This window comes from Humulus lupulus, chromosome 2 (assembly GCF_963169125.1).
Source record: "Humulus lupulus chromosome 2, drHumLupu1.1, whole genome shotgun sequence".
Lineage (NCBI taxonomy): Eukaryota > Viridiplantae > Streptophyta > Magnoliopsida > Rosales > Cannabaceae > Humulus > Humulus lupulus.
In genome coordinates, this window is record NC_084794.1 from 54,865,564 (window position 1) to 54,892,066 (window position 26,503).

At 34.0% G+C, this 26,503-nt stretch overlaps 1 protein-coding gene and 1 long non-coding RNA gene across 4 annotated transcripts; both read right to left on the bottom strand.

Annotated features, from left to right (window-relative positions):
* Positions 1–684: 684 nt before the first annotated feature.
* Positions 685–6,481, bottom strand: LOC133817840 (uncharacterized). 3 transcript variants are annotated; one of them, XM_062250459.1, is made up of 4 exons: positions 3,248–6,481; positions 3,055–3,120; positions 2,934–2,975; positions 686–1,307 (listed from the first exon to the last, which is right to left on the bottom strand). In XM_062250459.1, the coding sequence occupies exons 2-4, from the start codon at positions 3,064–3,066 to the stop codon at positions 768–770; spliced, it is 594 nt and encodes a 197-aa protein (XP_062106443.1). In that variant the 5' UTR covers positions 3,067–3,120; positions 3,248–6,481; the 3' UTR covers positions 686–767. The 3 variants fall into 3 exon arrangements, 2 of the variants coding, with proteins under 2 accessions (XP_062106444.1, XP_062106443.1); XM_062250460.1 differs by lacking the exon at positions 3,248–6,481 and having other exon boundaries at positions 685–1,307; positions 3,055–3,105; XR_009885723.1 differs by lacking the exon at positions 2,934–2,975 and having other exon boundaries at positions 804–1,307; positions 3,248–6,474.
* Positions 6,482–7,607: 1,126 nt separating this feature from the next.
* On the bottom strand, positions 7,608–10,455 carry LOC133817842 (uncharacterized). Its single transcript, XR_009885724.1, has 2 exons — positions 9,886–10,455; positions 7,608–8,351 (listed from the first exon to the last, which is right to left on the bottom strand). It is a non-coding gene; the product is annotated as an uncharacterized LOC133817842 (long non-coding RNA).
* Between the last annotated feature and the right edge of the window lie 16,048 nt (positions 10,456–26,503).

A 26,503-nucleotide genomic window follows, 5' to 3' on the forward strand; every position in this document is an offset into this window, starting at 1 on the left:
ACACAAAGTGAATTGAGAAATAGAATTATAATGATTATAAAGAACTAGTATTTTGATACCATTTGGTGGTTTATGTGATTTTTTTTAAGAGCTAAAATAATAAATGATAACAAAATAAAATATAGAATACGAACATAGAATATTGTTCATTCTAAATAAACATTTACTACTTATTTGTATAAAAAAACATAGGTTGAAAACTCCATCTTTTAATATGCCAGCTTATCGTAAAAAGCAAAGAAAACAAGAAATTTTTTTATGGTCATAATTAGCAAAGCAATTAATTAAGAAATTGTAATAAATTAATATATCTAATTGGTATATTATACACATAATTGTATTAATAAAATAGTTTATATTAAAAAAGGAGTGAGTATACTAAATAAGTAAAATAAAACCTGAATGTTTCACTACAAGAAAACAAGCTATTACCGGCGGAGAAAACCGCCGGCAATAGTCAGGAAAGCCGCCGGTAAAAGTATTACCGGCGGTCTCCGCCGGCAATAATCCGCACGTAAAAACCGGTCAGTAAAAGTCATTATTACCGGCGGAACTAGCCTCCCGCCGGTAATAATTTGGTCAGAATTCACGTCTGACACATTATTACCGGAAGTCTCCGCCGGTAATAATAAAATATATATATAAAAAAAATAATTAATTTTTATAAATTATATATAATTAATATTAAATAACTAAACTTATAATTAAAAAAATTTAGAAATAAAATCAATATTATTTAAATTAATATCCAAATTAAAAATACAACTTTAGTAATTTCCCTTCGGAAATGCAAGCTTTAGTAATTTCAGTAATTCATCGAAGATTTTATTCGGAATCTTGCCTCTAACTTTCAAATGCAATAATTTTGCTAAAAAATTAAGAGAAGATATCCAATTACAACCAGGATATAACTCAGCCTCTATCTCGTCAAACAGATCGTCATAAAATTGTCCCGCCGCAGGATTATTTTCAACTTCTTCGGTTGTAGGTAGAAGGAAGTCTTCGACCATTGGAATCATCTCATCAACATCATCATCGTTGGCGTCCACCACATTGGCAACATCTGCTTCCGCTTCACCGTGATATATCCACTTCTCGTAACCTCGATGAAAACCCCAATCGAATACGTGTGCTTTCACCATAGGTAAAGTTTCAAGCCTATTATTTATGCATCTAACACACGGACACCTAATTCTACCAGAGGAATCCTTATCTTCCGACGCCATCGTCAAAAAAGCTTGTAGACCGTTCCAATATTCTCGACAAGCACGATTTCTCAATGTCGTCCAAGTCTTGTCAATCGCCATCTAAAGTGTTATAAAAGTATATAAGTTTACGATATGTGAATAGTTTTATATTTTTAAAGTGTTATAAAATGTTTATAATAGTCTATTATAAACATTTAATAGTTTTAAACGACTTTAAAATGTTTTATAATATAAACAATTATAATTATTATATTATATTATAAAACATTTAATAGTTTTATGCTACTTTATATTGCTTTTATAATATAATTGTTATATTATATTATAAAAACATTTAATAATTTTATATTATATTATAACACATTTAATAATTTTATGCTATTTTATGTTTTATCATAATATTTTATGCTATTTTATCTAATTTATCCTAAAATTATTTATTTACTTATTTAATTAGTAAATAATTAATTATTTAATTAATTAGTTATCTATCATCTAATTTTTCCTTTACTAAAAATTAATTATTTAATTATTACTTCATTATTTATTTATTTATCAATTTATTAATCAGTTATTATTATCTAATAAATTATTATTATTATCTAATGTTTACTAATTATTTAATTTATACTTATTTATTTATTTATTTAATTAGTTATCTATTATCTAATTTTTCTTTTACTAAAAAATTAATTATTTAATTAATACTTCATTATTTATTTATTTATTAATCATATTATTAATTTAAATGTTTACTTATTATTTAATAAATTAGTTAATTATTATCTAATTTTTCCTTTATTTAAATAAATTATTATTATCTAATGTTTACTAATTATTTAATTTATACTTATTTATTTATTTATTTAATTAGTTATCTATTATCTAATTTTTCTTTTACTAATAAAATAATTATTTAATTAATACTTCATTATTTATTTATTTATTAATCATATTATTAATTTAAATTTTTACTTATTATTTAATTAATTAGATAATTATTATCTAATTTTTCCTTTATTTAAATAAATTATTATTATCTAATGTTTCCTAATTATTTAATATAATATTTTTCCTTTACTAAAAAAATAATTATTTAATTAATACTTAATTATTTATTTATTTATTTAATATTCATTTAATTATTTATTTATCATATTATTAATTTAAATCTTTCCTAATTATATAATTAATTAATAAATTATTTATTTGGTTATTTAACATATTTATTTATAACTATTCTAAAAACTTAATAATTAATATGTAATTAATTGAAATTATTTTTATTTAATTAATCATATAACTACTCTTTTATATAATTACTTAATTAATAATTGTTTATATATATTGTTTAATACTTACTTTTTAATAAATAAATTTTTAATTATTTAATTTTTATTATTCTTATATCAATTACTATCTAAGTTATTAAAATAACTTTTTTCTATAATTAAATATTTATTATATTATTTATTAATATTTTATTTCTCTACCATTAAACTATTTTTTTAATAATTAATAACAAATTTATTAAAATCTAAACTTCACAATATTAAAATAATTTTAATTAAACTATAACAAATTTACATTATAACATTCTAACAATATAATAATAATTTAACAATAATAAAAAATTATACATTAATAATATCCAAAAATAATTATTTAGTATTCTTTAAAACTAAATGAACAAAATAAAAATGTATGAAATAGAAAATTAATTACCAGTGTACAACAATAGCAAGATTTAGTACTCTCAATAAAGCCCTAAAATATATATATATTAGATATAAATTAATGGAATAATTAAATTCAATATATATATAATTAACAAAATAAATTTTACCTCGACTAGCATCAGAAATTTGGTCGAAAATATGGATGCCAAAGCGAAAGGGATACTGTAAGTAACCTATACATAAAAAGATAAATGGTTCATAACTAAAGATTATAACTGTCAGCAAAGAAATTATTAAATGAAATACATGAATTTGATGAAAAATACTATCAGCAAATAAATTATTAAAAGAAATACATACCCAAAATCAAATTTTGATGAACCAAAGCTGCCCACGAACAAAGATAGCGTTTGAAAACGAATGGTTTTCTCTGGTTTTTTTTTAGGGAGAGTTGGACGATCGGCCGCGAAGAAGAAGAATGTGTTATATTTATAGATTATTATTACCGGCGGAGGTCCGCCGGCAATAATAACTCCGCCGACAATACTTAAATAACGGTAATATTTTTTTAATTATTATCGGCGGAGCCCGCCGGCAATAATCCGCCGGTAATAATCGAAATATTATTACCGGCGGAGTCTGCCGGCAATAATCCGCCGGCAATAATTGAAAAATTGAATGAGTGGTAAATTTGCCGTGGTTATAAATTCTGCTTATTACCGGCGGGATGTCCGCCGGTAATAATAAATTTCCCGCCGGTAATAATTAAATAATTTAAAAAAAAAAAAAAAAAGATTAATACTGGCGGAAAACGAATTCCGCCGGTAAAGATGGTATTATTACCGGCGGACTATATTCGCCGGTAATATTTCCGCCGGTAAACAACATTTATGTTGTAGTGTTTGTTATTTAAGTTAATAAATATTATAATATAGATATATTCAAATATCAATATCAAATTAGTAATTATGAGTAAATCTTCTAAACCACTATAGCTTGGAGTTTGGTGGAAAATAACAAAACAAATTCTTTAAGAGAACTTAATTTGTTCTAGATTGAATAAAGAACAATTAGTTTTTCCCTCTTTTCGAAAAAAAAAAATTCATTGTTGACAAAAGCACTCCCGTCAATTTATATATTTCTGGAATCCTGATCAGCAGGGAAGCTATGAAATGAAGTATTTAATGGCTTATTCAATATATAATTATTAAAAAGTTAAACCAAAAAAAAAAAAGAACTCGTGATAAAATAGTTAATAAATAACACACCAAATGAGGCATAAAATAAATATTGGGAGAACTGCCTCATTCTGTTATACCTTTACTTTTTTTCCTCTCCATCTAGGGGACTAATTCTTACATACGCCGCAATTTCGGCTGATCATCACTTTTGACAAATAGAACTAAATTGCGTAGAATTAAATTCAGTGCCACTAGCTATACATATAGAAAATGTTCCAATGACTTTCATAACTTTGTTACCTAATTAAGGTAATCAATTTCGATTTAAAGTAACGGTTTACAATAGCCAGTCATAAAAAAGGAAACATTTCACGTCGTCTTTTTTTTTTTATCGGAAACATTTCACGTTGTCCCTAGCTTCAATGGAGGGGCCAAATAGTTCCCAGAAAGTGGATTTATGACCTTTAATTATTTTTACTTAAACAATATGTTTATGAATATTATACATATATTTATCTTTAAATAATTTATTATTTAATTTTTAAAATGAAAATTCCTTAATATATATATTTATTTAAGCATATAGATAAAAGGCAAGCTTAGAGGGGCTGCCCATCAGAAACAACACTTCAAAGCAAACTAGAAAAAAAAAAATTATATAGAAGCAAAAACAGAGGAGTTGAACTCTATAAAGCCAGTCAGAATCTAAAAAAGATATGTGTAACATAAGACACCTCCTAGCATAAAAATATTACAATAACTGATGTAGTATTGTGGGTCAATATTACACACAAGTGAATTACTGTTTTTTAAAATAGTAAATTTTAATTTTAATAAATGTGATTGCTAGACTAATTTATTATATAATTGAATTATTATATCACTGTATGAAATATTTGAGTATATATTTTAGGTGCACAATTATAAAATTATCACATCGGATAGTGTATTGTTTTGTTGCTTGGTGCAAATATCATTAGTCAAAATTAAAATAAAATAAAGGAAAGGAATTGAGATATAGCAGGAGTATTAAAGAACGATAGTTTTGCTCCCATAATGGTAACATGCAGGGAACAATAACGGAGCCAACAACTCTGACTCTTTTTTTCCTTGATATTTTTTAATATTTTAACAATTGACCTTTAAAGTTCTTCTGAATTTTGTACTTTTCTTTCCAAACGTTACCCATATTTTTAATTTTTTTTTAATAAATAACCCCTCAAATTTTATATTTTAAATAAACATCTTTTAAAAGATTAATAAGTGACCCCGATAGATATTAAATAACAATAGCTCCCAACAAAATTTTCTCCAACAGTCAAGCTTTTTATTTTTCTTTCCGATTTCTCTCTGTATGTATATTTCTATAAAAATATATAAAGTAATATTGAAAAGAGTGGCTAAGATTTGTTGCATTATTAAAAAATATAACGGAATGAAGCATCAAAGCATAGAGTTAGTTATATAATAATATTACATGAATTTAGAACATAAGATCTGAAAGGAGATCCAATAAGTCAACATGAGTGTATGGCTTGATTATTTATATGCAATAATCCATTTAATGATTATGTTCCTGAAATGGGAATATCCTTCGTCGTCTAGAATTAAAATCAGAGTATTGTGCCACACGTTAACATGGATATTTTTAAAAAAAACTCCTTCGTAATTTACGTACATAGCCCTTGAAATACTTTGAGTTTTGATCTTTCTTTTCCATGAAAATAATATATAGACTTTTCCTTAAAGATTTTTCGGAATGGAAAAAAAAAGGGGGACAATGAGAAAATTGAATCAATTAATGAAATCAAATTTATATATCTATATTTAAAAAAAAAAAAAAAAACCGTAGCAGGTAACCCACCGAAAAAACGAGAATATTATTCGTACAATTTTACTTCAGCATAACCACCAGATAAAAATGTATATATATATATATATATATTGTTGTACTTGAATAATCACCGTATATTTAAATATATTATACAAAATTAATTATGAGTTTTGCTGTGTTTCAGTTCATCAATATAATTACGAATTGTCGTTTATGTGTGTAATGCAGTTGGTGAGAATATAAATAATTGCCCCACTGTAGTAGTGGTACTACTCTACTACGTGAGCTGGGTCAGTTTGAGCTACATTTTAACCATTTCCATGGGACCGATATTGGACAGACAATCATTTTCACTTTGAAACAAAAAAGAAAAAAGAAAACAAAAACAAAGGCAAAGGCAAAAAAATGCAATCATTTAGAGCACATAGATAAAATGTCTAATTTTTTATAATATAGAGAAAAAATTGTTAAATAGTATTTTAATGGATGATGTAAAAGTTATATTTTTTACCTAAATGAATAATATTTCTAAATGAATAGTATTTCTTTATATGTAGTGAAATACTATTCATCAAGGTATAAATATTTTATTATTTTTTTATAAATTTTTGTATATATATATATATGAGTGTGATACTATTACATTTAATTATTTTATTTCTTAAAATGAATAAAATATTTTTAAAAAATATAATATTTAAATGATGTAGAGAAAAAATAGAGAAGTTGACATATGGTACATGGTAAAAGTTTGAGGTAAATTATAAAAAAAAATATATTTTTGTGATGTATTTTGTAATACATTTTCTCTATAATATTTAGCTAAAACTCACAAAAATACTTTCTATCAGCTCCTTTATACATATATTTATAATAGATATGCACAAACTCCAATTAATCCATATTTACATTTACATAACATTTATATATCCTTTATATAATATTTTAATATTTTTTTATAAGCTTTCTCTCTCCCATTTAGTATATATATATTTATTATTTATTTTTTCTTTTTCAATTATTTTATTTTACTTTAATTAATAAAATATATTTAAAGATATAATATTTAAATAATATAGAGAAATATATAGAGAATATGATGTATGTTATAATATAAAACTAAGAGGTAAAATAGAAAAGTATTTGATTTGAGAAGTATTTTAAAAAATGGAGTAAATCATTGATTGTAATTGCTCTTCCGGACGTTAACATAAAAACAGTAACATTGCAGCTTTAGCAATATAGGAAGAAGAGTACAGTTGTGTACCCCCAAACAATCACATAATGTAAAATATGCATAAATTATAATCCGTGTTTCACTAGTTTAAACAGTGACTCATCATGAGAGGTGGGGTGGTTTATTATCTCTGGCCTTGGGATAGGTAGGAAGAAAATAGTAATTGTTTAGTACATGTAGAGAGGAGAAAAATCTAATTTATTTAAAAATTATTTGGTTATCCTCAAATTAGTAATTAAAAGTTTGATTTGTAAAACTAAAGTTTTTTTCTACAAAATTTTTCTCTCCGTTTAGAAGAGACACAAAATTACTAGGTACCACAATATTATTTTATCTCCACTCGTTTCTTCTTTTACTTATCTCTCTTATCAAGTTTCCTCTTTTTTCTTGTCTACCCAACGTGGTGTAAGATGAGGGGGGTTTTCAGTCCCATTATAAATTTCTGGTCATTGTATAATGAAAGTCATATACACCTCGACAAAAATTTAAATCTCTTGAAAAATAAAAAGTTACAACACGACAAAAATCAAGAAAAGAAATTGTACGGGCAAAACAAATTAACCATATTTTTTTTACTAAAGAAACAAAAAACAAAAGAAAGCAGGCCAGAGAAAGGGAAGGCACCTAATTAAAATGGTAAAAGCAACAAGTCACTTGGTCCCATTTCTTAGATATAGGCACAGCTATATAAGTTATTCTCTAAAAAATGAGTAAAACAGACAGCATCCTACTAGCAAAGAAAAACTTATTCTCAATCATTTCCAGATTTCTAGGGAACTTTCAAGCCAGAAGTAAGCAAATTCAACAGTATAAAAAAGTCACTCTAGCTCACAGCCTATTCCTACCAAAATCAGTAAAGAGATATACCTACTCTCCAAGTGTATTTATCTTTCGTGACTACTCAGAGCTAAAGTCGCAATAATAACCTAACTCTGTAGTACTATATAACATAAGATGAAATGAGAATATATATATGTATGTATGCATGCATCTGTATGTGACACTATAGCAGCAAACCATATAGCCAACTCTAATTAACTCGATAATTTGAGTAGTACAAGAACTTGAAAATCTAACTGACACTAGTTCATGGTTAGTTGGCCTCACTTACCAGAGGTAAAAAAATAATCAGATCAATCACTTGTCTTTTCACTGTGCAAGGATAGTCCTTGGTGATCAGTACTACACTTATCCCCATATACAATATTAAAACTGCCAAGAGAGAACAAGAACCATTTCAAACAAACACATTAATTGTTTCTTAAAATGTGAACAAGAACCATTTCAAATGTCATTCAGAAATTTATGTACAAAGAAGGGTAATGCTTGAACGTATTGTTATGACCTTCATGTGCTGCAACGGTTTCATTTTAAAGAAGCATATATATATATACATGTCTCGCCAATGGCCATTTTTAAAAGGAGCTTACTTACATTATTTACACAAACTGTGTAACTAGAAACGAGTACTTACCAATATAACAGTACATAATTGATTTTTTTTCTTTTTCGATCTGAAATTCTGGCATTTGAATCAATACATGGCCATGGTTTGCGAGCCGTATTGGCAAGTATGTTTAAAGCATTATATCCCAGATAATTTTGATTGCTCTAGGTCATGTTTAATTAAGCCATATATGAAAGTTGAAGGACAAATATTATAGCAAAACATATAAAGATCTGTGAAAAGGGAAGGACAAACAAATTTTTATACTACTCATGGGGTCAGTTATCCTTTTACAATAGCTCCATCACGTTTTGTCTTATTCACTACTAGCTACTCCTACTGGCCATGAATATAAACAAAAATGTAGTCTTTTACAAGTAATAGTATATATATGTCTTCTCATGGGAAACAAAAAGTACACACATATATATATATATTAATGTCTTAAGTGCATGAAATGGATTAATGCGGTATGAATACTTCAAGTTGCTCCTAATTAATTATGTTGGTTGATGCAAGGACATAATTGCCCTATATTGAAGGAGAAATATATGTAGTTTGTTTATTATTCAGGGATTTCTCCTTGGTTATCACCAGCATTGGATTAAGCAAAATAATAATAATGATTCTTGTTATTATGAGCAAAATTATACTAGGTTACAAAAAAAAAAAGAGCACGCCAACTGACACGTAGCTCTAGCTAGCTACTAGCATATATATATATATACAAATATTTTTCTTTTAATATTAACTTCAATTATATTATTAATTTCATGGACAATCAATTGTACGGATAATAATGATAGTCGATTCATACTGATGATTTGATTTGAAACAAAACTAAACGATAGATTAACTTAATTATAAAACTCAAATTTACATATGATAGTGTTCAAAACATCACATCACATCAAAGGTACTTTTCGTGTCATAATTCAATGAAATTATAGTGTCACATTGCAGTACTTCCATATATATATGTTATTTTAAAAAGAAAAAACTAAAGTGCTGGTCAATGGCCACACATACGCAGATCAAAAGTACCACAAAAACAAAACAAAACATGATACACACACTAACTTTGGATAAGATAGAAACAGAGAATCCGAAAGACTAAAATTGAATTTGGATTCAATGAATGCAGAATAATTAAAACCTGATCATAAACCTAACATTACAAGCCCTAATTGCATTCTAAATCTATGATTAATTTCCTCAAACGACTGCACATATAAACATAAATTAAGCACGAAAAACGTAATACATGTAAATACAAGTTATATAACACGAGGTACGAACCTTGAAGCAGTGGATCCAGTTCAGTGGCGGTAGTAGAGCTTTGAGTGAGGGACGATCGTATGTACTGCTCACGCCGAAAAAGAAAAAGGGAGAGAGAGAGAATATTTTGGTGTTTATAAAGAAGAGCAGAATATTATTCATTCTGCACCAAATTAGGATTTTGACCGTATGGTGGAATGGAAAAAGAAAATCGAGAGAGAGAGAGAGAAAGAGGAGAATGGCTCTCAAATTGTGAGAGTTGAAGTCGAATAATCAGGGAAGACGACGGAAGAGTACGACTATGAGTGGTTTTGAGGAAACCGGGTTTGTTTTTGAGGACACGTTTCGTGCTGTGATTGGTGGAAAGGCTAAATATCTGTTTCCTTCATCTGATGTGATCTGATTTGAGCCGCGCTCGACTGATCAATGGATCGCTGTACGTCGTCGTTTTTACTTACTGACACCGACTCTCATGATATATGGTACGGCAGTAGAGAGCAGCAAAGACTAATGGTGATTGAGAGTAATTAGGGTTGATCCAAATTAAATTTGTTTGTCTAGGTTGTGGTGGGATTTTCAAGGCTATTTTGATGCTTTTGGTCTTCAATTATTCTATTAAACTAGAAAACATATATATGTGCTATAATAATTAAAATATATATTTTTTTGGAAATTGTATAGTAGAGATTTTTTTCTTACTCCTATATCGTGCTTCTTATGTGGATACGTGACTATAGTATTTTAATGATGATGTTCACTGCATAGCAAATTTTATGTATGTTTTCGAAAAATTCGGAATAATAAATGATATTTTGGCCGATTACTTCTTTTATTTAAAAAAATTAACTTTTAGATATCGTATTTTGTCAAAATATTAAAAATAAAAATAAAAAAACCAATTATTTGAACACTATATATTGATCGATTACTTATTTTGACACTTTATTTTTAAAAATTAACATTTAGACCATGTCTTTATTTAAAAAGTTAAAAGTTCTTTATAAAAAGAAAATTACATAAATTAATATAATTTATATTTTCTGTAAGAGTTCACACCATTTTGAACTTTGTATTTATTTTGATTACCCGTTCAGACCCTTTATTTTAAAAATTAATTTGCGGATCTTGTGTTTTGTTAAAAAAGTTAAAAAAAAGAATAAATTAATACACTATATGAACCACGTGTATTTTTGTCGATTACCCGTTTAGACCCTTTATTATTAAAAACTAACTTTAGGACTACGTGTTTTATTAAAAGGATAAAAATTAAAATGGATAGATTATTTAGTATTATTATTATATATGGATATTTTTAATTGACACATATTATAATTATTATTAAAATAAAATAGAGAAAATAGATAGAATTTTTTTCGTTGATTAATTAATAGCCAATAATTAGAAAAGTAGAATAAAAAATATGAAAAAAAATGAGAAATAATTTATAATTTATAAATTATATATGTTGTTAACATATATTTTTATAACGTGTATGGTAATTTATTAGTGTAACTGATTTTTTAATTTTTTTTATTAATATGCTAAATAGGAAATAGAAGAAAATACTTTTTTCTCAAAAAAAAGGACAAAACGTAGGTCTAAAAAATAACGCGTGAAGACTTTTTAATTTTAAATATTTATAAATATTACAAAGTTTAGATACTATAGTTTTTTTTAATAATTAACTAATATTCATAAATTTGTAAACCATTTTTTATAAAAAAAAAGAGAGAGAAAACGTACGTCAAAATAATAACTTGTGAAGAGTTTCTAATTTTAGATATTTAGATTGTTACGATCCGAGCCCTAGGCTGTGGTAGATTTGTAATATCCATAACTTGGGTGGTCAAAGGTCAAACTTTGACCCTTGTTGAAAAATAGTCTTTATAAATGATTCTTTAGTTTATATTAGATAGTACTATAATTATAAGTCAAAACAATGGAGTAACTCCTATAATAATATATAAAAATATTAGTGATAAAAGCATGATCATTTATCATTATACATAAAACAATAATATCCCCACAGTTATGTAGTCACCAAACAGTTAAATTTAATAAGTCATGAAACACCCAAAATAATATTTAGCATCCACCATTCCTCATTCCTAACTATTACATAGCTATTTTAGATATACAGACCATTAGGTTCCAAATTAAATACATATATAATGTTAAAAAATAGGACTATGGCACTAAACACATTGGCATCATCAATAATTCACCTTATCCACAATCGCGTCACTAGGTTCCTGGAATGAGAGAGATATAGGGGGTGAGCTTATAAAGCCCAGTAGGAAAGCAACTAATATCATAGGACCAAAAAAGTTAAATAAAAGTCCTGCATGGTTAGCTTTGAAAACAACACATATATCATCGTGTATAAACCAAAATAGAGAGAAACCACAAATAATCATAAGTGCACAGCTACAAGTGCACATAACACCGTCCACTAGATCCCTAGTTCCCGTTATCCACCATAGAAAAACCGACATCCTAAATAGGGTAGCCAGACCTGATAACCACCATAAGGGAGAGGCTCAGAACACTTCCTGTATACAGATGTTAGATCTTTACACCTATGGGTGAGTGGACACCTGATCTACCTATGATGACACAGAGACTAGGCCGTGAAACAACAACATGCACAAATCATGATCACTATGGCTCTCATCGGTATAACCAAATGCAGGTAAACATGAAAAGAAAGAAACATATTCTCTTTATATTTTAGAAAATCGAGCAGCATAACAGCTGTATTTGAATAAAACCCAAAAATCATAACCTGCATAAATAAGTGAACAAAAATATATTTGGTACTCAGTTCTCTTAGAACAGAATAGAAAACATGCAGATTAAGTTTTCAATTTTTCAAACATTTTATAAATATCAAAATGTGAATATGTTTAGTGCAATTCAATATGAGTAAAATAAGTCCAATAGTCAAGTTGAGTCCCTACCTCCGTAGAATTTTCAATTCGAGCCCAAAGCGACGCTCCTAAGCTTAACGATGATCCTAGAGTGATTTAGTCCGATTTTAATATCACGTTTTCCTACGTGCACCGAATGAGCAAACGATTATCATCATTTCATTCCTTATTCAAAATCGTATCCAATGACATATAGTATGACCATATTTAAAATTTCCAGTTCCGGAACCTCACCCAAGCGGTGCACAATAGCGGTTGGCGGCGATAGTGAGCGATGTATCCGAAACGTCGACGAAGGTAGGCGTGGCATATATCAAAATGATCCCTTCAATGAGTACATCACAAATATGCAACTCATTAGCCCAAACAACCACTAGTGTTGCCGGAAAATGCTTCCAAAGGGACGGAGATACCAAAATCTTGCTGGAGAAAAACGGCGAGTTGACAGGAATGGCTTAATGGGTTTTGTTCCTCTATCCACGCTGGTTCCAAAAGTACCAACCAATTGTCAAGGGTGGTTGGAGTTGGCCCTGAAAACACAGTCAAAGTTGATGGACCAAAACTTTGACTGACTATTCTAAGCAGTTGATGGCGAGTTGGGCGGCGCCGTTTGGTGGTTGAGGTCGCCAGAGCAAGGCGAATCCAATGATCTGCTGCGTGTAAAAAATGGTGGTCACCGGTGGTTGGGTCTTTGTGGTGGTGGTGCTTCCGTGGAGAGAAGAGAAGAAAAGAATGAAGAAAAAAAGAAAGAGAAAGGGGAGAGAGAGAGAGAGCAGTTGGGGAGGAGGGGGGGGGGAGAAAGAATTTTTTTTTGAGTCTTGCCTTATTTACTTGGTGGGTCCCGCCCTTTTTAAAATATATATATTTTTAATATATAATAAAAAAACAAGTCTTTACATTCTTCTCCCCTTAGAGAAATTTCGTCCTGAAATGTTCAAAGTACAACCTCAAGCTAAAAATTAAACAAATTAGGATACTTCTCATACATCTCCGACTCTAACTCCCAAGTAGCCTCGTCTTCTCTATGGTTCCACCATAAGACCTTGACTACTGGAATCTCCCTATTCCTTAGCACCTTTAACACTCTCTCCAGAATTCTGATAGGTTGTTCTTCAATGTCACGTTCTCTTGAAGAGGGATAGCCTCATACTCAATGGTGTGCGATGGGTCTGGAGTATACTTCCTCAACATCGACACATGGAACACATTGTGAACATGCCCCAATCGCACTGGTAAGTTCAATCGATAAGCGACCTTCCTAACCCTCTCAATAACATCAAAAGGTCCAATATACCTTGGGGCTAGCTTACCCTTCACTCCAAATCTCGTCACACCACGCATAGGAGTAACTTTCAAGAAGACATAGTCACCAACGTCAAAATCAACTTCTCGTCGATGGAGATCGGCATAACTCTTCTGAAGAATTTGAACAACCTTAAGTCTCTCTTGGATGTCTTTGATCTTCTCAGTGGCACTAGTGATAATTTGAGGTCCAATTGTGACATGCTCATCTAGTTTTGCCCAACATAAAGGTGATCTGCATGGTCTCCCATATAAGGCCTCATAAGAAGCCATGTCTATACTGGCCTGGTAGCTATTATTATAAGTGGATTCCACCAATGACAAGTGTTCTCCCTAACTACCCCCAAAATCCAAAATACAAGAACGAAGCATGTCCTCCAAAGTTTGGATAGTCTTCTCAGACTGTCCATCTATCTGAGGGTTGTGAGTAGTACTCAAGTTAAGTTCAGCTCCTAAAGATTTTTGCAATGCTCGCCAAAACCTTGATGTAAATCGAGGATCTCTATCAGAGACAATGCTAGAAGGCAACCCATGCAGTCAAAGTATATTATCCACATAAAGTCAGGCTAGTCTAGAAACCTTATAATCCTTCCTAATTGGAATGAAATGAGCATATTTGGTCAAACGATCGACAATCACCCAGACAGTGTCATGCTTGAATGGTGTTAATGGTAATTCCGTCACAAAGTCCATCGTGATCTTGTCCCACTTCCATTCTGCTATAGGTAAAGGTTGAAGCAACCCTGAAGGTCTCTGGTGCTCAGCTTTAACCTGCTGGAAAACCATACACTTAGCTACAAAGTTAGCCACATCTCTCTTCATACCTTCCCACCAGTATTGTCTTTTCAAGTCTTGGTACATCTTTGTGCTTCTAGGATGTACACCAAAGTTAGACCTATGAGCCTCGATCATAACAGACTTTCTAAGATCAAGGGTATTTGCAACGACCAATCTTCCTTTGTCGTATAATAGTCCTTCGACATTTACTGTCCATCCATCTAACTACTCACCGTTTCAGAATTGATTCCAGATAAGTCTCAATTTCTCATCTTGCCACTGACATTGCTTAACTTGCTGAAGTAGTACTGGTGTAACCACTACGTTTGAAACACAACCTGTAACGCCCTAAACTCCAAGGACCATTACGGTGCGCATTTTAAACAGTGCTAAACTCGCTAACCGAGTCATTTGGCCATAATCGTGTAACTAAGTATGATTAGCAGTTTAGTGATTAAAATTTTTGGTTAAGGTATAATGTTTCACTAGAACGTTTACTGTATACATTGGGATCCCAAAAATATAATTTAAAGGTTTATTACAACAAAATATTTACAACCAGTTGATCTAAGCGGCAAAACAGGGTTTAACCCTAGTTCCTCTCCTTCAAAGCTCGGCTGTGGCAGTCGAATAGTTGCATACGTACACATCGTCACCTAAGCTCGCCAACTCAAGGATGGTCTAGCTTTCTTTTGCCTTTACCTGCACCACATAGCACTCGTAAGCCGAAGCCCATCAAGAAAACTCAATATGCTCATGAGCTATTATATCATAATATCAAATCATATCCGACATGCCTAGCAAATATAGTTCTATTCAAGCATGCAAATAAACTCAAATAATGCTGGGGAATCTAGGATAAGAAATCCTGCCCTCCTGATTGGATAACTATCAAGTCAATCCTAATCAGATGAATAATTTAACACTTGAGGTTTTGGTAAACCATACTGAGTGACTGACAAGAAAGTCACTACGGGGCTCAGCACCCAAAGCCATGCAAATGATGCTCAGAATGATCATACAGAGCTTATAGCTCTGAATAGATGAGTGACTATCACTTTGAGGTTCTGTTAAACCATAACGAGTGACTGCCAAGCAAGTCAATACGGGGCTCAGTACCCATAGCTGTGTGATGGAACCGTCACCTGGGCTTTCCTGCAATGGCTCTAATCAGATGAGTGGTTGATGGGTAAGTCACTAGCTTGGACAGATGAATGATTGATGGGTAAGTCACACGGAGCTCGGCACCCATAGCCATGTAACTAAACATTCACTGGGTTTGCTGGCCCTGACTCTAAATGACTAGCCTTTGGCTAGACAAGCGCTTTTAGTATTCATCGAACTTGAGGTCGGTCCGACATTAACGCTCTTCTGAGTCATTTAATGTAGATGTCGATTAGATATAATCTTTGTTGGCTTGCGTTGAACACGCTAAGGCTGTTCCTGACTTATGAGTCAGCACTGTGTGACCAGTGCCCAATACCACTGCTGAACTTGACTAATGAGTCACGACTTCACAGTTGATACTGACACCTTTGCCAATTCTGACTATTCAGTCAGTGCCATACACAAGTAAGCAATGCTATCAAACATGTATCATATGTCCAATATCCAAATACAAGGCATTCAACACGCTTACTTAACAATTGCTAGCATAATTAGAATCATGCATAAACATAGAGACTCAAGCTCTGAACAGTCTCATATTCAATATTCATGGCATGCCCTAATCACATGTTACTCGTGCATCACATGCATCACACTTATACATCCAACATGCTTCAATAATAATATGGCCCTCCTGGCCTCCTAATCAAGGTCCAAAACCTTATTAGGAAATTTGGGGCATCACAACTATCCCATCCTTACAGAAATTTCGTCCTCGAAATTTATTTGAACAGCCCAGAATAAGAATTCCGCACAACTGATTCCAGTTTCTAGGTCATTCCCTTGACCTCACTATTTCTGCAACATACCTTAACCCAAGGTATACCTTGTTCCTCAGAACCTTATTCTTTCTGTCTCATATCTGGACTTGCTATTCCTTACAGGATAACTTAGCCTCAAATTCCCAGATTCTCATAACTCAACTCATGAGTTTCTTTTAACCCATGTCCTCAGCATGGAAATACATAATACACTATGTACAACTAATAGTGCCAAAGATAAGGTCGATCCAAAGTCAACCTAACCAGTCCTATCTAGGATTCAAACTGATATATTACTCTACGGCTCAACTTGTCCTCATCTCCTCACCCCTTTCCATGGTGATACTTTTAAGGAAGATACAATCTCTACCTGTAACTCTATGTTCATGCTTTTCAATTCAGTAAAACTTTTCCATTTACTCTGAGAAGTGAGTATCCAAGCTCTAACTTCTAATAATCTCAATGGTCCCCTGAACCACCTCAAAATCCAGATATCACATCTCACCCATTTCATTCCAATGAACTGGTGCTAAGCATTTTCAAACATACCTCATCTCATAAAGGTACCTTTCCAATATTGGATAACTCTCTCTTTCCCTCTCTGACTTGCCATCAGTTTGAGAATAATAAACTGTATTAAATTCCATCTATATACTCATCGCCTTCCTTAACCCTTTCCATGATCTGGAAGTAACAATAGAGTCTTCATCTGATAAGATAGACCTTAAATTCCATGTAGGCGCACTATCTCTCTCACATAGAGATCTGAGTACTGATCAGCTGTATTATTCATTCTTGCTGACAAAAATAAACTCACTTTAAATACTGGTCCATAATGACCCAAACCAATTAACGCTGTCCCACTAGCCTGGGCAATCCCACCGTGAAACCCATCGCGATGCTTTCTTGTTTCCATTACAAAAATACTCAAAGGCTGCAATGGCCCTGCTGACTTCTGATACTCTGTCTTGACCTGCTAACAGGATAAGAACTTTACCACGCATTCCATTACATTCCCCTCCATCTCACGCCACCATTATAAAGCTTTCATATCCTGTTACATTTCCATGATGTCTGAATGAAGAGAATAAAAGAACAACATGGGATTCATCTAGAATCTCCCAATTAATCTCGGTGTCCATTAGATTCCAAGTCCGATCCTTATACCATAATAAACCCATACCTGACACTGGAAAACCCTTGGCTAATTCAGCTAAGAATTTCCGCTCAATCTTTCCTATATGTGGCTCACTTAATTGTTTTCCTTTTGATCCTTTTTGAGCTAGTAATCTTAAGCACAAAACCGACCACTTGGCCCACCAGAACTCTACTTTAGTTATGGTCAGATCCTTTAACCAACATGCTGCATAAGCAATCCATTTCCCTATCACTAAGGTGTCATAAACCACCTACTAACTGATTTTGACCCACAAGAAGACTCAGAATTCTTCCCAAGGTACATGTAATATCCTGCCCATCCAAGGAAACTCTTGCCTACCGAGGCGATCCTTGACCTTGGCAAATATCCGCGGAGAAAACACCACAATACCATCATCCAAGACGATCACAAATACCATTCAAATAAACCTTTGAATGCTCTGTTCATCTAGCTCACAAACACTAGCTGGTACTAACCAGATCCAAGATCCACCTTAGAGAATACCATCTTACTCACTAGCTGAACCTTTAATACTTACAACTCTACTAGGCCATTCAAAACAGTGCCCTAAATCTTTCCTGGCACTAATCCAATCACCATTCTATATTTTTCACATAAAGGAAACCATGGCAGATCCCCTGGAAGCACATCCAAAAACTCACAGGCTAGCCAGTCTGTCCTGACTCCACTGGCACAATCTAAGTGGTATCCACCACACTAGCTCTATCAGAATCTCATGCTCCCTATTACAATGTGCAGGTAAAGCATTTACATTCTATTAAAGCAGTTAAGCACATAACTACAGAAATAGTTACCATTCCCTGAGTGAAGCTATCTTCAATGACGAATGTACATGCCCAGCTTGTCTTCAGGAACCCATAAACCTTGACAGGCTATGATACCAAATTGTAACGCCCTAAACTCCAGGGAGCGTTACAGTGCGCATTTTAAACAGTGCTAAACTCGCTAACCGAGTCATTTGGCCATAATCGTGTAACTAAGTATGGTTAGTGGTTTAGGGATTAAATTTTTTGGTTAAGGTATAACATTTCACTAGAACGTTTACTGTATACATTGGGATCCCAAAAATATAATTTAAAGGTTTATTGCAACAAAATATTTACAACCAGCCGATCTAAGCGGCAAAACAGGGTTTAACCCTAGTTCCTCTCCTTCAAACCTCGGCCGTTGCGGTCGAGCAGCTGTATACGTACACATCGTCACCTAAGCTCTCCAACTCAAGGATGGTCCAACTTTCTTTTGCCTTTACCTGCACCACATAGCACCCGTGAGCCGAAGCCCAGCAAGAAAACTCAATATGCTCATGAGCTATTATATCATAATATCAAATCATATCCGACATGCCTAACAAATATAGTTCTATTCAAGCATGCAAATAAACTCAGATAATGTTGGGGAATCTAGGATAAGAAATTCTGCCCTCCTGATTGGATAACTATCAAGTCAATCCTAATCAGATGAATAATTTAACACTTGAGGTTTTGGTAAACCATACTGAGTGACTGACAAGAAAGTCACTACGGGGCTCAGCACCCAAAGCCATGCAAATGATGCTCAGAATGATCATACAGAGCTTATAGCTCTGAATAGATGAGTGACTATCACTTTGAGGTTCTGTTAAACCATAACGAGTGACTGCCAAGCAAGTCAATACGGGGCTCAGTACCCATAGCTGTGTGATGGAACCGTCACCTGGGCTTTCCTGCAATGGCTCTAATCAGATGAGTGGTTGATGGGTAAGTCACTAGCTTGGACAGATGAATGATTGATGGGTAAGTCACACGGAGCTCGGCACCCATAGCCATGTAACTAAACATTCACTGGGTTTGCTGGCCCTGACTCTAAATGACTAGCCTTTGGCTAGACAAGCGCTTTTAGTATTCATCGAACTTGAGGTCGGTCCGACATTAACGCTCTTCTGAGTCATTTAATGTAGATGTCGATTAGATATAATCTTTGTTGGCTTAGGTTGAACACGCTAAGGCCGTTCCTGACTTATGAGTCAGCACTGTGTGACCAGTGCCCAATACCACTGCCGAACTTGACTAATGAGTCACGACTTCACAGTTGATACTGACACCTTTGCCAATTCTGACTATTCAGTCAGTGCCATACACAAGTAAGCAATGCTATCAAACATGAATCATATGTCCAATATCCAAATACAGGGTATTCAGCACGCTTACTTAACAATTGCTAGCATAATTAGAATCATGCATAAACACAGAGACTTAAGCTCTGAACAGTCTCATATTGAATATTCATGGCATACCCTGATCACATGTTACTCGTGCATCACATGCATCACACTTAAACATCCAACATGCCTCAATAATAATTATATACAAGTGAGGAAGATTGCTAAGCATTCAATATGCTATCAATGTTCACATTTAAACATCCAACATGCATCAAGAATAACCATGCATGTCACATATGGGGTGCAGTTTTCTTACCTTTGGTCCAAGCACATGTTACCAATAAAGGAGCCACAAGCACGATCCTTACTCCAAGACTCTAGTGATAACCTAGTCACAACCATAAACGGTGATCCAATAAGTTCAAGTTCTAAAACCAACGGAACCAAAACCTAGCCTCCGAGACATCCAATCCCACTAAACCGGGTAGTAGGAATGATCTCGAGGCCTAAGGTTTGAGTTCCCAAGCTCAAAACATCATTTCGGCCATAAATACCCTCAAGCGCCGCGGCCCCAACTCACTAAGCCACGACCCCTAGCCAAAACATAGGCATCAGGGGCAAGCATCGCGGTGCCCCATACCTAGTGCCGCAGCCCCCAGCACACACACACAACCTTCCACCTGCTTCTTTGAGCCTAGGCCGCGGTGCCTAAGAACAGAGCCGCGACCCAAACTCGGACCGACCATTTTTCCCCGTTTTCAACCTTTTAAAACTTCCCAAAAACATATCCAAACATCTCCAAACTCAAAAATCAAAGTTCCCAAACATCCCCATGATCCAAAACCAACAAAATCCAAGTCTCAAATCTAACAAAAACTCATCAAAACACAAAGTCCAATTCAAGCTTAAAAACTTAAAACTTAAAACATGAATTACCTTCGATTGAGTTGTTTCCAACTAAATCCTCCAGCTAATTAGCTTCTAATCTTCCCTATGATCGCTATGCCTCGATCCTCGCTTAAATCCGAGTCCTAGAACTCAAGTTTCCTTTGAAAATGCGATCGGGAGACGGAAATTGAACTTAGGGGGAGCGAGAACTTCCTGAACGTTCTTTTTATTCCCTTTAAAGGTTACTTCAGGCTTACGTAGCCTCAAACAAATCCTAACGCTCGGGGTCCCGAAGATGTCTCCAGGGGCAAAATAGTCAAAACCTTCAGAATTTCCCCCTGATCTTACTAACTCCTAATTTATCACCAAATATTAATTCCCATTACCCAATAACCCGATAATGCTCTAAATACCCCTTGACTCACTCCAAGTCAAGAATAAATCTCGTTGTGACTTTCCCACTAGCTTACCTCCTAGGATCGTCTCATGCTGAGTAACCCTGACATAACCAAATAATAATAAAGCACCACACACATCACATATATGCCAAATATGCTCGAAATGACCAAAATATGAAAATCACCCAATTATTCAGAAATCGGTACACATGCATATTTAATACACCTAAACATGCATATTATCATTTAATAACATAATAAATCAATTATGGCCATCCCGACCTCCTAATCAAGGTCCAAAACCTTATTAGGAAATCAGGGGCATTACACAATCAATATATTTTCCTTCATAGTACTCTAGTTCATAATCATTGTAACGTCCCAAATTTCCTAATAAGGTTTAGGACCTTGATTAGGAGGCCGGGAGGGCCATAATTGATTTATTATGTTATTAAATGATTATATGCATGTTTAGGTGTATTAAATATGCATGTGAACCCATTTCTGATTAATTGGGAGATTTTCATATTTTGGCCATTTCGGGTATATTTGGCATATATGTGATATGTGTGTGGTGCTTCATTATTATTTGGTTATGCTAGGGTTACTCTACACGAGACGATCCTAGGAGGTAAGCTAGCGGGAAAGTCACAATGAGATTTATTCTTGACTCGGAGTGAGTCAAGGGCTATTTAGCATTACCGGGTTATTAGGTAATGGGAATTAACATTTGACGATAAATTGGGAGTTAGTAAGACCAGGCGGAAATTCTGGAAGTTTTGACTATTTTTCCCCCGGTGACGTTTTTGGGACCTCGAGCATTAGGATTTGTTTGAGGCTACTTAAGCTTGAAGTAACCTGTCAAGAAATAAAAAGAACGTTCTCTCTCCTTCAAAGTTCCATTTTGTCTCCCGATCGCATTTTCGAAGGAAAATTGAGTTCTATGACTCGGATTCAAGCGAGGATCGAGGCATAGCAATTCTAGGGAAGATTAGAAGCTTTTTAACTGAAGGATTTAGTTGGGACACAACTCAATCATAGGTAATTCAAGTTTTAAGTTCTAAGTTTTTATAATTTTTAAGCTTGAATTGGACTTTGTGTTTTGATGAGATTTTGGTTGAATTGAAGCTTGGGTTTTGTTGGTTTTGGATCATGGGGATGATTGGGAACTTTGATTTTTCAATTTGGAGATGTTTGGATAGGTTTTTGGAAGGTTTTAAAAAGGTTGGGTCGCAGCCCTGTTCTATGGCCCTGCGACCCAAGCTTGCTGATGGAGGAGGTATGCTCTGTTAGGGGAGTGGGCCGCGACATGGTGTATGGTGGGCCTCGACACTTAAGGGAATTTTTTCCTAGAATTGTGTTTATGTCATGGGAACTTAACTCTAAGGGCATGAGATTGATCCTACTACCTAGTTGAGTGGGATTCGATGTCCCAGAGGCTTGGGTTGGGTTTGGAATTATTTATTTACTCATTTTGATGAGGTTTTATTTTATGTTTGTGACTAGGTTTTCACTAGGGGCTTGGAATGAGGATCGTACTTGTGGCTCATTTATTGGTAACCTGTGCTTAGACCAAAGGTAAGAAAACTGCACCCAGTATGTGATGCATGTGATGCATAAGATACATGAGATTAGGGCATGGCATGAATGCTGAAATTAAGATTGATCAGAGCTTTAGTCTCTGTATTTGGGCATGATTATAATTATGCTTTTGATTATTGATTAAGCATGCTAAATGCCTTATATCTGAATATTTGACATATGATATATGTCTGTTTACATTACCTCATTGAGGAAGCACTGATTTATTAGTCAGGGATTGACATTGGTATTAGTATTGACTGTGAAGCTGTGACTTACTAGTCAAGTTCGGCAGTAGTACCAAGCACTGGTCGTATGGCATTGACTTATGAGTCAAGGAAGGTTGTAGTGTGTTTAACACAAGCTGATAAAGATGAGATCTAATCGACATCTGCATTGAATGACTCGTCATGAACATTAGTGCAGGACCGACCTCAAGTTCGATGAAAACTAAAAGTGCTTGTCTAGTCTAAAGGCTAGTTACTTAGAGCCAAAGCCAGAAAGGCTACGGTAACCTACACATCACATGGCTAGGAAGGTATGGGACCTTCGAGACAAACTTATTAGTCATCTGACCGAGATATACTTATTAGTCATCTGACTGAGATAGACTTATTAGTCATTTGACCGAGATAGACTTATTAAGCATCTAATTGAGATAGACTTATTAGTCATCTAATTGAGATAGAATTATTAGTCATCTGACCGAGATAGACTTATTAGTCATCTGACCGAGATAGACTTATTAGGTATCTGACCGAGATAGACTTATTAGGTATCTGACCGAGATGGACTTATTAGTCATCTGACCGAGATAGACTTATTAGTCATCTGACCGGGATAGACTTATCAGTCATCTGACCGAGACGGACTTATCAGTCATCTATTTAGAGAGTGACTTATTAGTCAACTGGTCAAGGAATGACTTATTAGTCATCTACCTTAGAGAGATTTATTAGTCATCTACCTTAGAGAGACTTATTAGTCATCTACCTCAGAGCGAGAGACTTATTAGTCATCTACTCAGAGCGCAGGATTTCACAAACATGTATTTGTACCTGCTTGCATGCATAAGTAAGGTTATTACTGCTAGGCATGCCTATTATGACTTAATAATATGTTATTACTTGTTCATGAGCATATTAAGTTTTCTTGTTGGGCTTTGGCTCACGGGTGCTATGTGGTGCAGGTAAAGGCAAAAGAAAGCTGGACCATCCTTGAGTTGGAGAGCTTAGGTGATGATGTGTACATATGCAGCTGCTCGACCACCACGGCCGAGGGTTTAAAGAGGAACTATGGTTAAACCCTATTTTGCTGCTTAGGTCGGCTGGTTGTAAACCTTTTGTTGTAATTAACCTTTAAATTATATTTTTGAGATCCCAATGTATACAGTAAATGTTTTAGTGAAACGTTATAGGTTAACCAAAATTTTTAACCCTAAACCGCTAATCATACTTAGTTACATGATTATGGCCAAATGACTCAGATAGCGAGTTTAGCATTGTTTAAAATGCACATCATAACGGTCCCTAGAGATTAGGGTGTTACAACTTGGTATTAGAGTGAGCCAAGGTTAAGGGTTCCTGAAGACAAGCTGGGCATGTACACTCGTCACTAAAGATAGCATCACTCAGGGAATGGTAACTATTTATGTAGTTATGTGCTTAACTGCTTAAATAGAATGTAAATGCTTTACTTGGACATTGTATTAGGGAGCATGAGAATCTGATAGAGCCTGGCTCTTGACTGCATGATTACATGCTCCGTGAGTATATATATGAACGTGATTATATGATTACATGCTCTGTGAATATGTATATGAACGTGATTATATGATTACCTGCTCCGTCATTATATTAATGTGATATTTGCATGCTGGAGTTGGAAGCATGAGGTGTATGTTGGAAGAGCAGGGGTTATGATTAATGTATGAATGCTATGGGCATGTTTTTAGCATTGCAACGGTTTATGATTGTAGTGTGGTAAGATTGTTCCCATTGGGGAAAACTCTTGATATGCTCATCATATTTAATGGGTCAAGTTATTGACTGTAGATTCAATCAGCAGGTATGTATCCAAGGCAGATTATGAGGCCTGGTGGTAGTTATACAGAGGCTGAGAGTTACAGCCAGGGTTTGAGTTCTTCACCTGCCCCTCAGAATTTTTAGCAGGTGCTTACTGATATAAAATTAAGATTGCAGAGGAAAGAGGAAGAGATTAGGTGTTTAAAGCAACAGCAAAATCTTTCGGGGAACACCTCTTCCTTTGCTATGCCAGAAGTGGCATCAACTTTGGCTCAGCCTAGGGTTAAGAACAGATGGGAATTTCTCTGTGGAAGATTCCAGGTGTATTACCCTCCAATCTTTGAGGGAGGTCTAGATCCATTCAGAGCTGAGCAATGGATGGGCATGATCAGTTCCATTCTTGATAGTATGGGGCTGGTGGGTCACGATAGGGTGATCTGTGCTACATATGTATTGCGGGATGATGCCCAGACATGGTGGGAAGTAGTATCCCAGATGTGAGACACAACTGTGATGGACTGGAAAGAATTTAGACAGCTGTTCAATGAGAGATATTACTGTGATGCAGCCAAGACTGCTAAGATGAATGAGTTTCTGAATCTCGTTCAAGGAAAGGCATCAGTAACCGAGTATGTTAATAGATTTGATGGGTTGGCCAAGTTTTCTTTTGATATGGTACCCACAGATGTAGCTCGGAAGGAAAAGTTCATTTAGGGGTTGAATTCTAGGATAGCTCAGGTCATTAGAGTTGCCCCAGTGCATGAAATCTCTACCTATGTTCAGGTGGTAGGGAAGGCTTTTATTGTTGAGAGCCCAAGAAATGAGATTGAGAAGGAGAGTGCTGGAGAGCATAGAGCTCAAGTAGTGATACCTCAATTTATTGGAGCAAGCAAAAATAAGAACTGGAGGACTTATCCAATATGGGCTCGGTGCAAGAGGCGTCATTTGAAGGGGTGCCGACCAATGACATGTTTCTTATGTGGAATGGTTGGGCATATCAAAAGGGATTTCCCAAGTCGAGAGACAGAGGAGAAAAAGGGGATGGACAGCTCGACTCTAGCTCGAGTGTTCATTCCAAAGCAGTCAGAGACTGAGACTGTAACGCCCTGGATAGCCAAGACCCTTACACTATCTGTTTATAAAGGTGCAAGACTTGCTAATCAAGTCATTTAGTTCAAAACGTGTTACTGAAACTATAGCTGAACTAGGGTTAAAAGATTTTGGTTTCAAAAGCTGCATTTCTTATAAATAAACATTTTATTTTTACACGGGATCCCAAAAGTAATAAGTTAAAGTATGTTTACAAAAGATTCAAGATTTAAATACAATGATTAGCCACTCTAAGGCAAAACAGACAGTTAAGCATTTCTTGTTCCGTTCCACTCCTTGGCCGTGGCGGCCGAACAACTGACTATGTACATTCAGCCCTGCAGCTCTCCATCTCAGGATTGGTCCAACTTGCCTTTGCCTTTACCTGCACCACGTAGCACC